Source organism: Oncorhynchus mykiss, chromosome 9, assembly GCF_013265735.2.
Source record: "Oncorhynchus mykiss isolate Arlee chromosome 9, USDA_OmykA_1.1, whole genome shotgun sequence".
NCBI classification, from domain to species: Eukaryota; Metazoa; Chordata; class Actinopteri; order Salmoniformes; family Salmonidae; genus Oncorhynchus; species Oncorhynchus mykiss.
Genome location: NC_048573.1, coordinates 11,635,108 through 11,649,783, shown reverse-complemented (window position 1 = coordinate 11,649,783; position 14,676 = coordinate 11,635,108). Strand labels below are relative to the sequence as shown.

General features: G+C 44.2%; 1 protein-coding gene across 7 annotated transcripts in view; it reads right to left on the bottom strand.

Annotated features, from left to right (window-relative positions):
- Positions 1–14,676, bottom strand: part of LOC110531449 (arrestin red cell-like) — a 94,457-nt gene that overhangs the window by 4,671 nt on the left and 75,110 nt on the right. For all 7 annotated transcript variants that reach the window (XR_005053174.1, XM_036987319.1, XM_036987322.1 and 4 more), the window contains 3 exons: positions 14,193–14,277; positions 6,127–6,199; positions 3,448–3,585 (listed from right to left, as the gene is read on the bottom strand). Coding sequence is in view for 6 of the 7 variants with exons in the window: in XM_036987319.1 (XP_036843214.1) it covers positions 3,448–3,585; positions 6,127–6,199; positions 14,193–14,277 (296 nt within the window). In the remaining variant the exon portion in view is untranslated. The remainder of the gene's footprint in view (positions 1–3,447; positions 3,586–6,126; positions 6,200–14,192; positions 14,278–14,676) is intronic.

Genomic DNA, 14,676 nt, shown 5'->3' with positions numbered 1-14,676 from the left:
TTCCACATTTTGTTACGTTACAGCCTTATTCTAAAATGGATTCAATAAATTAAAAAATCCTCAGCAATCTACACACAACACCCCATAATGGTTTTTAGATATTTTTGCAGATGTATTAAAAATTAAAAACAGAAATACATATTTATATAAGTAGTCAAACCCTTTGCTATGAGACTCGAAATTGAGCTCAGGTGCATCCTGTTTCCATTGATCATCCTTGAGATGTTTCTACAACTTGATTGGAGTCTACCTGTGGTATATTCAATCGATTGGACATGATTTGAAAAGGCACACACCTGTCTACATAAGGTCCCACAGTTGACAGTGCATGTCAGAGCAAAAACCAAGCCACGAGGTGAAAGGAATTGTCCGTAGAGCTCCGTGACAGGATTGTGTCGAGGCACAGATCTGTGGAAGGGTACGAAACATTTCTGCAGCATTAAAGGGCCCCAAGAACACAGTGGTCTCCATCATTCTTAAAAGGATGAAGTTTGGAACCACTAAGGCTCTCCCAGAGCTGGCCGCCTGGCCAAACTGAGCAATCGGGGAAGAAGGGCCTTGGTCAGGGAGGTGACCTTCAGTAAGGACATCCATCTCTGCAGTACTCCACCAATCAGGTCTTTATGGTTGAGTGGCCAGACGGAAGCCATTCCTCAGTAAAAGGCACATGACAGCCCGCTTGGAGTTTGCCAAGAAGCACCTAAAGACTCTCAGACCATGAGAAACAAGATTCTCTGGTCTGATGAAACCAAGATTGAACTCTTTGGCCTGAATGTCAAGCGTCACGTCTGGAGGAAACCTGGCACCATCCCTACAGTGAAGCATGGTGGTGGCAGCATCATGATGTGGGGATGTTTTTCAGCAGCAGGTACAGGGAGACTAGCCAGGATCGAGGGAAATATGAACGAAGCAAAGTACAGAGAGAATTTTGATGAAAACCTGCTCCAAAGCGCTCAGGACCTCAGACTGGGGTGAAGGTTCACCTTCCAACAGGACAACGACCCTAAGCACACAGCCAAGACAATGCAGGAGTGGCTTTTGGACACGTCTCTGAATGTCCTTGAGTGACAGAGCCCAGACTTCAAAACGATCAGAGACGATCTCTGGAGAGACCTAAAAATTGCGGAGCAGCGATGCTCCCTACCCAACCTGACAGAGCTTGAGAGGAACTGCATAGAATGGGAGAAACTCCCCAAATACAGGTGTCCCAAGCTTGTAGAGTCATACCCAAGAAGACTCGAGGCTGTAATCACTGCCAAAGGTACTTCAACAAAGTACTGAGTAAAGGGTCTGAATACTTATGTAAATGTGATATTTCCATTTTTTTATTAGTAATACATTTGCAAACATTTCAAAATCTATTTTTTCTTTGTCATTATGGGTTATTGTGTGTAGATTGATGAGGGAAAAAAAACAATTTAATCAATTTTGGAGTAAGACTGTAACGTAACAACATGAGAAAAGTCAAGGGGTCTGAATACTTTCTGAATGTGTGCTCTCTCCTCTCTCCTCGCTTCCGCTCTCCTCTCTTTCTCACCTCTCTCCTCGCTTCCTCGCTTCTCTCTTCTCTTCCTCTCTCTTCAATTCAAGTTTACATGTTTACACTGCCAAAGCAAGTGAACTAAAAAATGTACAGTAAACATTACACACAAGTTCCAAAGGAATAGACATTTCAAATGTAATTGTCTATATACAGTTTCGTAACGATGTTCTTCACTGGTTGCCCTTTTCTTGTGGCAACAGGTCAGAAATCTTGCTGCTGTGATGCACACTGTGGTATTTCTTTGTGGATCTGTGTAATCTGAGGGAAATACTGTATGTCTCTAATATGGTCATACATTGGACAGGAGGTTAGGAAGTGCAGCTCAGTTTCCACCTCATTTTGTGGGCAGTGAGCACATAGCCTGTCTTCTCTTGAGAGCCATGTCTGCCTACGGCGGCCTTTCTCAATAGCAAGGCTATGCTCACTGAGTCTGAACATAGTCAAAGCTTTCCTTAATTTAGGGTCAGTCACAGTGGTCAGGTATTCTGTCACTGTGTACTCTCTGTTTAGGCCCAAATAGCATTCTAGTTTGCTCTGTTTTTTTTTGTTAATTCTTTCCAATGTGTCAAGTAATTATCTTTTTGTTTTCTCATGATTTGTTTGGGTCTAATTGTGTTTCTGTCCTGGGGCTCTGTGGGTGTGTTTGAGTTTGTGAACAGAGACTCAGGACCAGCTTGCATAGGGGACTCTTCTCCAGGTTTATGTCTCTGTAGGTGATGGTTTTGTTAAGGAAGGTTTGGGAATCGCTTTCTTTTAGGTGGTTGTAGAATTTAACAGCTCCTTTCTGGATTTTGATTATTAGCAGGTATCGGCCTAATTCTGCTCTGCATGCATCATTTGGTGTTTTAAGTTGTACATGGGGGATATTTTTGCAGAATTCTGCATGCAGAGTCTCAATTTGTTGGTCAATGGGTTCTATAACTGATTCAAGTATTTTTAGAGTTCTATGCTCCTTTTGATGGCATAGAAGGACCTTCTTGCCTTGTCTCTCAGATCGTTCACAGCTTTGTGGAAGTTTCCTGTGGCGCTGATGTTTAGGCCAAGGTATGTATAGTTTTTGTGTGCTCGAGGGCAACAGTGTCTAGACGGAATTTGTATTTGTGGTCCTGGCAACTGGACATTTTTTGGAACACCATTATTTTTGTCTTACTGAGATTTACTGTCAGGGCCCAGGTCTGTCAGGGCCCAGGTCTGTCAGGGCCCAGGTATTTTCTCTGTCTATCTCGTCTCTCTGTCTCTCTAGTCTCTCTCTCTCTCTCTCCCTCTCTCTCTCTCTCTCTGTAATGTGTTTCTATAGTCTCTCTCTCTCTCTCTCTGTAATGTGTTTCTCTAGTCTCTCTCTCTCTCTCTCTCTCTCTATAATGTGCTTCTCTAGTCTCTCTCTCTCTCTGTAATGTGTTTCTCTAGTCTCTCTCTCTCTCTCTCTGTAGTGTTTCTCTAGTCTCTCTCTCTCTCTGTAATGTCTCTCTCTCTCTCTCTCTCTCTCTCTAATGTGTTTCTCTCGTCTCTCTCTCTCTGTGTAATGTCTCTCTCTCTCTCATGTGTTTCTCTAGTCTCTCTCTCTCTGTGTAATGTCTCTCTCTCTCTCTCTCTCTCTCTCTCTCTCTCTCTCTCTCTCTAATGTGTTTCTCTAGTCTCTCTCTCTCTCTGTAATGTGTTTCTCTAGTCTCTCTCTCTCTCTATCTCTCTGTGATGTGTTTCTCTAGTCTCTCTCTCTCTCTCTCTCTGTGATGTGTTTCTCTAGTCTCTCTCTCTCTCTCTCGCTCTGTAATGTCTCTCTCTCTCTCTTTCTCTCTCTCTCTATAATGTGTTTCTCTAGTCTCTCTCTCTCTCTCTCTCGCTCTCTCTCTCTCATGTCTTTCTCTAGTCTCTCTCTCTCTCCCGCTCTCTATGTAATGTCTTACATAGTGCTGGAGGCCAGATTGGTGTCTTCGTGCTTCAGCTTGCCATCCAGAGCCAGGCCTCTCTTTTCTCGGTTGTTGGTGAGCGTGGGAGTCAGGGTGTACACCTTACAGAACGTACTGCTGGGGGACACCTGGTCACTGTGGAGGATGGTGAGAGAGAGAAAATGATTGATTATTTATGTTATATGTGATGGGTTCCTAGTCCCTCTTGTATAGGACAACGCTGGGGAAGCAGTAAGGAAAGAAGAGAGGAAAAGAAAGGATCTGTGAGATGCTGGAACAGGGAGGGAGAGGGGCATTGAAGGGGACTAGACTGGGAGAGAATCCTCTTCATTTGAGAGAAAGGATATTGGGTTTTGGGGCCAGTGGCTTATTGTGGAGGACTGAATAACAGGGGACAAGGAGGATAGTTATCAGAGTGGGAGGTCGGGCATCTCGATTTAGGCCACGAGGGAAAGTTTTGGTGGATCAAAAATCAAGACAGTTACTGGGGTTTTGGGGAGGTCTGGGTCTGGGAGCTCTGGGGGTTACGTCTTGGGCGGCCATTTTGGGTCAAGGCCTAGCCAGTCGCTCCTCCTCTACTCACCGGTCGGAGGCACGGCCCACAGACTTTTTGTAGGTGTCACATCTGTGCAGAACTACATCAGTCACCTGTAAAACTACAGTACAGGGGGGGGGAAACACTGACTCTAAGATGTCATAACAAGGAGACAAGGGGCTGTGATGTTACTAGACGGGATAAGATGAGGTTACCTATGGCTGTTGAGAAGGGGTAGATGGGGGGTGGGGAGGAGAGGGGTATTCTGGCATGGTAGTGCCAGCAGAAAGGGGGTTGGGTGATGTCATAGAGGGCCATACAATATGAGGTAGAAGATAGGCAGAAATAATACAACAAAACTATTAAAAACACTACTGAAAGTGAGTGTCTGTTTGGCCACACACTATGCCTGCATTATTCTCTCTCTCTCACAGACGAGACAAAGAAGAAGAGAAGGAGGATGAGAAGGAGACAGGGATGGAGAGAGAGGTTAGGAGAGAAGGGTACAGGGATGGAGAGAGCAGTTTGGAGAGAAGGAGACAGGGATGGAGAGAGAGGTTTGGAGAGAAGGAGACAGGGATGGAGAGAAGGAGACAGGGATGGAGAGAAGGGTACAGGGATGGAGAGAAGGGTACAATGATGGAGAGAGAGGTTTGGAGAGAAGGAGACAGGGATGGAGAGAGAGGTTTGGAGAGAAGGGGACAGGGATGGAGAGAGAGGTTTGGAGAGAAGGAGACGGGGATGGAGAGAAGGAGACGGGGATGGAGAGAGAGGTTTGGAGAGAAGGAGACAGGGATGGAGAGAAGGGTTTGGAGAGAAGGAGACAGGGATGGAGAGAGGTTTGGAGAGAAGGAGACAAGGATGCAGAGAGAGTTTTGGAGAGAAGGGGACAGGGATGGAGAGAGAGGTTTGGAGAGAAGGAGACAATGATGGAGAGAAGGGGACAGGGATGGAGAGAAGGATACAGGGATGGAGAGAAGGAGACAGGGATGGAGAGAGAGGTTTGGAGAGAAGGAGACAGGGATGGAGAGAAGGAGACAGGGATGGAGAGAAGGGTACGGGGATGGAGAGAAGGGTACAAGGATGGAGAGAGAGGTTTGGAGAAAAGGAGACATGGATGGAGAGATAGGTTTGGAGAGAGGGGGTCAGGGATGGAAAGAGAGGTTTGGAGAGAAGGGGACAGGGATGGAGAGAAGGAGACAGGGATGGAGAGAAGGAGACAGGGATGGAGAGAGAGGTTTGGAGAGAAGGATAAAGGGATGGCGAGAAGGATACAGGGATGGAGAGAGAGGTTTGGAGAGAAGGAGACGGGGATGGAGAGAAGGAGACAGGGATGGAGAGAAGGAGACAGGGATGGAGAGAGAGGTTTGGAGAGAAGGATAAAGGGATAGAGAGGATACAGGGATGGAGAGATGTTTGGAGAGAAGGAGACGGGGATGGAGAGAGAGGTTTGGAGAGAAGGAGACAGGGATGGAGAGAAGGAGACAGGGATGGAGAGAAGGGTACAGGGATAGAGAGAGAGGTTTGGAGAGAAGGATACAGGGATGGAGAGAGAGATTTGGAGAGAAGGAGACAGGGATGGAGAGAAGGAGACAGGGATGGAGAGAAGGGTACGGGGATGGAGAGAAGGGTACAAGGATGGAGAGAGAGGTTTGGAGAGAAGGAGACATGGATGGAGAGATAGGTTTGGAGAGAAGGGGACAGGGATGGAGAGAGAGGTTTGGAGAGAAGGGGACAGGGATGGAGAGAAGGAGACAGGGATGGAGAGAAGGAGACAGGGATGGAGAGAGAGGTTTGGAGAGAAGGATAAAGGGATAGAGAGGATACAGGGATGGAGAGAGGTTTGGAGAGAAGGAGACGGGGATGGAGAGAGAGGTTTGGAGATAAGGAGACAGGGATGGAGAGAAGGAGACAGGGATGGAGAGAAGGGTACAGGGATGGAGAGAGAGGTTTGGAGAGAGAGGTTTGGAGAGAAGGAGACGGGGATGGAGAGAGAGGTTTGGAGAGAAGGAGACAGGAATGGAGAGAGAGGTTTGGAGAGAAGGAGACAGGGATGGAGAGAGAGGTTTGGAGAGAAGGAGACAGGGATGGAGAGAGAGGTTTGGAGAGAAGGAGACAGGGATGGAGAGAAGGGGACTCACTCTGCCTCTTCCTGTGCAACAGGACACTTGTACTGAGCCGTACTGAACAGACAAATGTCAGCATACTGGCGAACTGCAGCAGGGGAGAGAGAGAGGGTTAACACAGTAGGAAACACACACACACTGTAGGAGACACGCTGTAGGAGACACGCTGTAGTAGAGAGAGCTGTCAGACTTTATGGCATTACTCAATGACATTGACCCCCATCTCAAATTCACTATTGAACGTGACACTCAACGTGGTCATTACCTTGGTATGTGGATTGAGAAATCAAATGGAAGCCTGTTTACAACTCTGTATAGAAAAGAAACGGACAGAAATACTCTATTACAGGGGGACAGCTTCCATCCTGAGCCATTAAAAAGAGGACTTCCTAGAAGCCAGTTTCTCAGACGGAGCCGTATATGACACGCCACAGAGGACTATCTAGAAAAATCAGCGGAGATGCACAGTAGGTTTCTGTGAAGAGGCTATTCACCACAATGTGTGGATGAAGCTCTTCATTTGGCATTGGAAAACACACGAGATGAACTGCTACAAAAAAGACCCGCTGAAGCTAAAGAACACTGGAATGTTCACCACCACATATACTTTGAACTCGCGCAAAGTGGGAGATGCTGTCAAGAAACACTGGCATGTTTTATCATCGGACCCAGTTATTCCAGCTGAATTTAAGAACCCACCACTTATTGTATATAGGAGAGGTAGCAATTTACGCGATAAATTGTCTCATGCCAACAGCCAACCACAAAAGAAAACGAGCCAGGCTCTTTTACGCCCTCTTCTGAATGGTAGCTATAAATGCAGAGGATGCGCACAGTGCAACAACATGATGAAGTGTGAATATTTCTGCCACCCACACACAGGAAAACGGTTCCAAATAAATGACATTATTATGTGCTCCACCACCCATTTATCTACATTATTAAATGTCCACGTGGGCTGTGTTAAGTAGGTAAAACCTCTCGTTCTCTCAGACAGAGTGTCACGTCCTGACCTTTGTTCCTTTTTAATGTCTCTGTTTTAGTTTGGTCAGGGTTTGAGTTTGGGTGGGCATTCTATGTTTTGTATTCTAGGTTTTGTATTTCTATGTTTCGGCCTAGTATGGTTCCCAATCAGAGGCAGCTGTCATTCGTTGTCTCTGATTGAGAACCATACTTAGGCAGCCTGTTTTCCCACTGTGATTTGTGGGTAGTTGTTTTCTGTGTCTGTGTTTTCCATACAGAACTGTTTCGGTTTTCATTTATTTTGCTTCTTCTTTTGTATTCTGTGTTCAGTTTATTAAATATATTATGGACACTTACCACGCTGCGCATTGGTCCGATATTTCCTACTCCTCGTCAGAGGAAGAAGAAAACCATTACACAGAGAATCAGTGAACTTTATATTTTGTGGCATAGAGAAAGTTAAGATATCAGACAGGGGAGGAGATATTAATAATACTCTGAGTAAAAGAGAATGTTTTAGGATTTTCACTCTCCAGACATTATTTCCTAAAGGACTTAATGATGAAATGCCTATGTGTCACGCCCTGGCCATGGAAAGCTGTTTATTATCTATGTTGGATTGGGGCGTGATAGTGACTAGGGTGGGTCATCTAGGTGAAATGTATTTCTATGTTGGCCTAGTATGGTTCCCAATCAGAGGCAGCTGTTTATCGTTGTCTCTGATTGGGGATCATATTTAGGTAGCCATTTTCCCCATTGTGTTTGTGGGGTCTTGTCTACAGTTCGTTGCCGGTGTGCACACCAGTAGCTTCACGTTTCGTTTGTGCTTTATTGTTTTTGTTTGAGTTTTGATTTATTAAAAATATGTGGAACTCTACACACGCTGAGCCTTGGTCTACTCATTACGACGAGCGTGACACTATGTATGTTATGTTGTGAATTTGAACATGAATTAAGTGCCTATTTAAGATTACTCTGATGTTTTTAGTACGATGTACCCAATGATGAAGGAAAACTTGCTATGTCCTCATTGTGGTTTTACAGACGTGTTGAATACGTCTTATTTACACACTTTATATGAATAATTATGAAATGCATATTGTTATATTTGGTAACACCGATTTGTTTTTCCTTTGCCTCCAACCCCCTTCGATGCCTGGAGCGGATGTGGGTGTGGCTAGGTCTACATAAGGGTGCTAATTTAAAAATAATCACAAAAGCTCTGACGAAGGCCGTGAGGACGATACGTAAGTTTATTTATCAAGTACCAGGGAGGAGCACCCGCAGACTTTCCCTCCGTCTAATGAGTTTGACACGTGTGGATTAGATGCACAATAGAGTGCTATTTACTGGGCCATTAGTAATTAGCTGTTATTACCAGGACATTAGTAATTAGCTGTTATTACCAGGCCATTAGTAATTAGCTGTTATTACCAGGCCATTAGTAATTAGCTGTTATTACCAGGCCATTAGTAATTAGCTGTTATTACCAGGACATTAGTAATTAGCTGTTATTACCAGGCCATTAGTAATTAGCTGTTATTACCAGGACATTAGTAATTAGCTGTTATTACCAGGACATTAGTAACTAGCTGTTATTACCAGGCCATTAGTAATTAGCTGTTATTACCAGGCCATTAGTAATTAGCTGTTATTACCAGGACATTAGTAATTAGCTGTTATTACCAGGCCATTAGTAATTAGCTGTTATTACCAGGCCATTAGTAATTAGCTGTTATTACCAGGCCATTAGTAATTAGCTGTTATTACCAGGCCATTAGTAATTAGCTGTTATTACCAGGCCATTAGTAATTAGCTGTTACTACCAGGACATTAGTAATGAGCTGTTATCAAATTTGGTAGATAACTAATGGCCATCAGAGGGCAGTTTTGGAGAAGCCTAGATACCGTGACTCACCGGTCACGTGGAATTTGACTGCGGTCAAGACTTGTGAATGCCGGTGTGGCAGTAATACGGTGTCGCGTTCTGACCATCGTTCTTGTGTGTTTTCCTTGTTTTAGTGTTGGTCAGGACGTGAGCTGGGTGGGCATTCTATGTTGTGTGTCTGGTTTGTCTATTTCTATGTTTGGCCTGATATGGTTCTCAATCAGAGACAGGTCTTGGTCATTGTCTCTGATTGGGAACCATATTTAGGTAGCCTGTTTTGTGTTGGGTTTTGTGGGTGATTGTTCCAGTCTTTGTGGCACCAGATAGGAGGACTGTTTCGTTTTTTTTTCACGTTTCTTGTTTTGTAGATTGTTGTATTTTCATCTTTATTAAAGACGTACAAAAATAACCACACTGCATTTTGGCCCGCCTCTCTTTCACCAGAAGAAAACCGTTACATACGGTCACCATAACAGCCCTAGTCTGGGACAATTTTAGCATTTTAGCTAACCCTAACCCTTCTCCTAACCTGCTAAGTTGATTCTCCTAACCTGCTACGTTAATTCTCCTAACCTGCTACATTGATTCTCCTAACCTGCTACATTAATTATCCTATCCTGCTATGTTAATTCTCCTATCCTGCTATGTTGATTCTCCTATCCTGCTACGTTGATTCTCCTATCCTGCTATGTTAATTCTCCTATCCTGCTATGTTAATTCTCCTATCCTGCTATGTTGATTCTCCTATCCTGCTATGTTAATTCTCCTATCCTGCTATGTTAATTCTCCTATCCTGCTACGTTAATTCTCCTATCCTGCTATGTTAATTCTCCTATCCTGCTATGTTAATTCTCCTATCCTGCTATGTTGATTCTCCTATCCTGCTATGTTAATTCTCCTATCCTGCTACGTTAATTCTCCTATCCTGCTATGTTAATTCTCCTATCCTGCTACGTTAATTCTCCTATCCTGCTATGTTAATTCTCCTATCCTGCTATGTTAATTCTCCTATCCTGCTATGTTAATTCTCCTATCCTGCTATGTTAATTCTCCTATCCTGCTACGTTGATTCTCCTATCCTGCTATGTTAATTCTCCTATCCTGCTACGTTGATTCTCCTATCCTGCTATGTTAATTCTCCTATCCTGCTATGTTGATTCTCCTATCCTGCTACGTTAATTCTCCTATCCTGCTATGTTGATTCTCCTATCCTGCTATGTTGATTCTCCTATCCTGCTACGTTAATTCTCCTATCCTGCTATGTTGATTCTCCTATCCTGCTTTGTTGATTCTCCTATCCTGCTATGTTAATTCTCCTATCCTGCTATGTTAATTCTCCTATCCTGCTACGTTAATTCTCCTATCCTGCTATGTTAATTCTCCTATCCTGCTATGTTAATTCTCCTATCCTGCTATGTTAATTCTCCTATCCTGCTATGTTAATTCTCCTATCCTGCTACGTTGATTCTCCTATCCTGCTATGTTAATTCTCCTATCCTGCTACGTTGATTCTCCTATCCTGCTATGTTAATTCTCCTATCCTGCTATGTTAATTCTCCTATCCTGCTACGTTGATTATCCTATCCTGCTATGTTAATTCTCCTATCCTGCTACGTTGATTCTCCTATCCTGCTACGTTGATTATCCTATCCTGCTATGTTAATTCTCCTATCCTGCTACGGTAATTCTCCTATCCTGCTATGTTAATTCTCCTATGCTGCTACGTTGATTCTCCTAACCTGCTACGTTAATTCTCCTATCCTGCTACGTTGATTCTCCTATCCTGCTATGTTAATTCTCCTATGCTGCTACGTTGATTCTCCTATCCTGCTATGTTAATTCTCCTATCCTGCTATGTTAATTCTCCTAACCTGCTATGTTAATTCTCCTATCCTGCTACGTTAATTCTCCTATCCTGCTACGTTAATTCTCCTATCCTGCTACGTTAATTCTCCTATCCTGCTACGTTAATTCTCCTATCCTGCTACGTTGATTCTCCTATCCTGCTACGTTGATTCTCCTATCCTGCTACGTTAATTCTCCTATCCTGCTACGTTAATTCTCCTATCCTGCTATGTTAATTCTCCTATCCTGCTACGTTAATTCTCCTATCCTGCTATGTTAATTCTCCTATCCTGCTATGTTAATTCTCCTATCCTGCTACGTTAATTCTCCTATCCTGCTACGTTGATTCTCCTATCCTGCTACGTTGATTCTCCTATCCTGCTACGTTAATTCTCCTATCCTGCTACGTTAATTCTCCTATCCTGCTATGTTGATTCTCCTATCCTGCTATGTTAATTCTCCTATCCTGCTATGTTAATTCTCCTATCCTGCTATGTTAATTCTCCTATCCTGCTACGTTGATTCTCCTATCCTGCTACGTTGATTCTCCTATCCTGCTACGTTAATTCTCCTATCCTGCTACGTTAATTCTCCTATCCTGCTATGTTAATTCTCCTATCCTGCTACGTTAATTCTCCTATGCTGCTACGTTAATTCTCCTATCCTGCTACATTAATTCTCCTATCCTGCTATGTTAATTCTCCTATCCTGCTACGTTAATTCTCCTATGCTGCTACGTTGATTCTCCTATCCTGCTATGTTGATTCTCCTATCCTGCTATGTTAATTCTCCTATCCTGCTACGTTAATTCTCCTATGCTGCTACGTTAATTCTCCTATCCTGTTAAGTTAAATCTCCCTTAACCTACTACGTTAATTCTCCTATGCTGCTACGTTAATTCTCCTATCCTGCTACGTTAATTCTCCTATCCTGCTATGTTAATTCTCCTATCCTGCTATGTTAATTCTCCTATCCTGCTATGTTAATTCTCCTATCCTGCTATGTTAATTCTCCTATCCTGCTATGTTAATTCTCCTATCCTGCTATGTTAATTCTCCTATCCTGCTACGTTAATTCTCCTATCCTGCTACGTTAATTCTCCTATCCTGCTATGTTGATTCTCCTATCCTGCTACGTTAATTCTCCTATCCTGCTACGTTAATTCTCCTATCCTGCTATGTTAATTCTCCTATCCTGCTACGTTAATTCTCCTATCCTGCTACGTTGATTCTCCTATCCTGCTATGTTAATTCTCCTATCCTGCTACGTTGATTCTCCTATCCTGCTACGTTGATTCTCCTATCCTGCTACGTTAATTCTCCTATCCTGCTACGTTAATTCTCCTATCCTGCTATGTTAATTCTCCTATCCTGCTATGTTAATTCTCCTATCCTGCTATGTTAATTCTCCTATCCTGCTATGTTAATTCTCCTATCCTGCTACGTTAATTCTCCTATCCTGCTATGTTAATTCTCCTATCCTGCTATGTTAATTCTCCTATCCTGCTATGTTAATTCTCCTATCCTGCTATGTTAATTCTCCTATCCTGCTATGTTAATTCTCCTATCCTGCTATGTTAATTCTCCTATCCTGCTATGTTGATTCTCCTATCCTGCTACGTTAATTCTCCTATGCTGCTATGTTAATTCTCCTATCCTGCTATGTTAATTCTCCTATCCTGCTATGTTAATTCTCCTATCCTGCTACGTTAATTCTCCTATCCTGCTATGTTGATTCTCCTATCCTGCTATGTTGATTCTCCTATCCTGCTATGTTAATTCTCCTATCCTGCTATGTTAATTCTCCTATCCTGCTATGTTAATTCTCCTATCCTGCTATGTTAATTCTCCTATCCTGCTACGTTAATTCTCCTATCCTGCTACGTTAATTCTCCTATCCTGCTATGTTAATTCTCCTATCCTGCTATGTTAATTCTCCTATCCTGCTATGTTAATTCTCCTATCCTGCTACGTTAATTCTCCTATCCTGCTACGTTAATTCTCCTATCCTGCTACGTTAATTCTCCTATCCTGCTACGTTAATTCTCCTATCCTGCTACGTTAATTCTCCTATCCTGCTACGTTAATTCTCCTATCCTGCTATGTTAATTCTCCTATCCTGCTATGTTGATTCTCCTAACCTGCTACGTTAATTCTCCTATCCTGCTATGTTAATTCTCCTATCCTGCTATGTTAATTCTCCTATCCTGCTATGTTAATTCTCCTATCCTGCTATGTTAATTCTCCTATCCTGCTACGTTAATTCTCCTATCCTGCTATGTTAATTCTCCATCCTGCTATGTTGATTCTCCTAACCTGCTACGTTAATTCTCCTATCCTGCTATGTTAATTCTCCTATCCTGCTACGTTAATTCTCCTATCCTGCTATGTTAATTCTCCTATCCTGCTATGTTAATTCTCCTATCCTGCTATGTTAATTCTCCTATCCTGCTATGTTAATTCTCCTATCCTGCTACGTTAATTCTCCTATCCTGCTATGTTAATTCTCCTATCCTGCTATGTTAATTCTCCTATCCTGCTACGTTAATTCTCCTATCCTGCTGCATAAAGTCCTTTCTGCTGTACTCAAGAACCATCAGGCCTGCCCGCAGAACAGCGTGAGTTTCCAATAACGCCATACCCCCTGTTCTAAGGATACCACACCCCCTGGTCTGAGGATATCGTACCCCCTGGTCTGAGGATACCGTACCCCCTGGTCTGAGGATACCGTACCCCCTGTTCTAAGGATACCATACCCCCTGGTCTGAGGATACCACACCCCCTGGTCTGAGGATACCATACCACCTGGTCTGAGGATACCATACCCCCTGGTCTGAAGATACCATACCCCCTGGTCTGAAGATACCATACCCCCTGGTCTGAGGATACCATTCCCCCTGGTCTGAGGATACCATATCCCCTGGTCTGATGATACCATACCCCCTGGTCTGAGGATACCATACCCCCTGGTCTGAGGATACCATACCCCCTGGTCTGAGGATACCATATCCCCTGGTCTGATGATACCATACCCCCTGGTCTGAGGATACCGTACCCCCTGGTCTGAGGATACCATAACCCCCTGGTCTGATGATACCATACTCCCTGGTCTGAGGATACCATACCCCCTGGTCTGAGGATACCATACCCCCTGGTCTGAGGATACCATACCCCCTGGTCTGAGGATACCATACCCCCTGGTCTGAGGATACCATACCCCCTGGTCTGATGATACCATACTCCCTGGTCTGAGGATACCATACCCCCTGGTCTGAGGATACCATACCCCCTGGTCTGAGGATACCATACCCCCTGGTCTGAGCATACCATACCCCCTGGTCTGAGGATACCATACCCCCTGGTCTGAGGACATGCGTGTGTCTTACCTGAGATTTTCAACCTCTTGACTGTTTTGGTGGAGTTGTTGGTTGCATGGACATTCACACTGATAGGTTCTCCATGGTAGTAGAGCTGAGAGAGAGGGAGAGAAAGAGAGGGGGCGAGAGAGGGAGGGGGAGAAAGAGAGGGGAGAAAGAGGGAGAGAAATAGAGGGGAGAGAGGGGGAGAAAGAGAGGGAGAGAAAGAGAGGGGAGAGAGAGAGAGGGGGGAGAGAGAGGGAGAGAAATAGAGGGGAGAGAGAGGGAGAGAAAGAGAGGGGGAGAAAGAGAGGGGGAGAGAGAGAGGGGGAGAAAGAGAGGGGCAGAAAGAGAGGGGGAGAGAGAGGGAGAGAAAGAGAGGGGCAGAAAGAGAGGGGGAGAGAGAGGGAGAGAAAGAGAGGGGAAGAAAAAGAGGGGAGAGAGATGGAGAGAAAGAGAGGGGGAGAAAGAGAGGGGAGAGAGAGGGAGAGAAAGAGAGGAGGAGAAAGAGAGG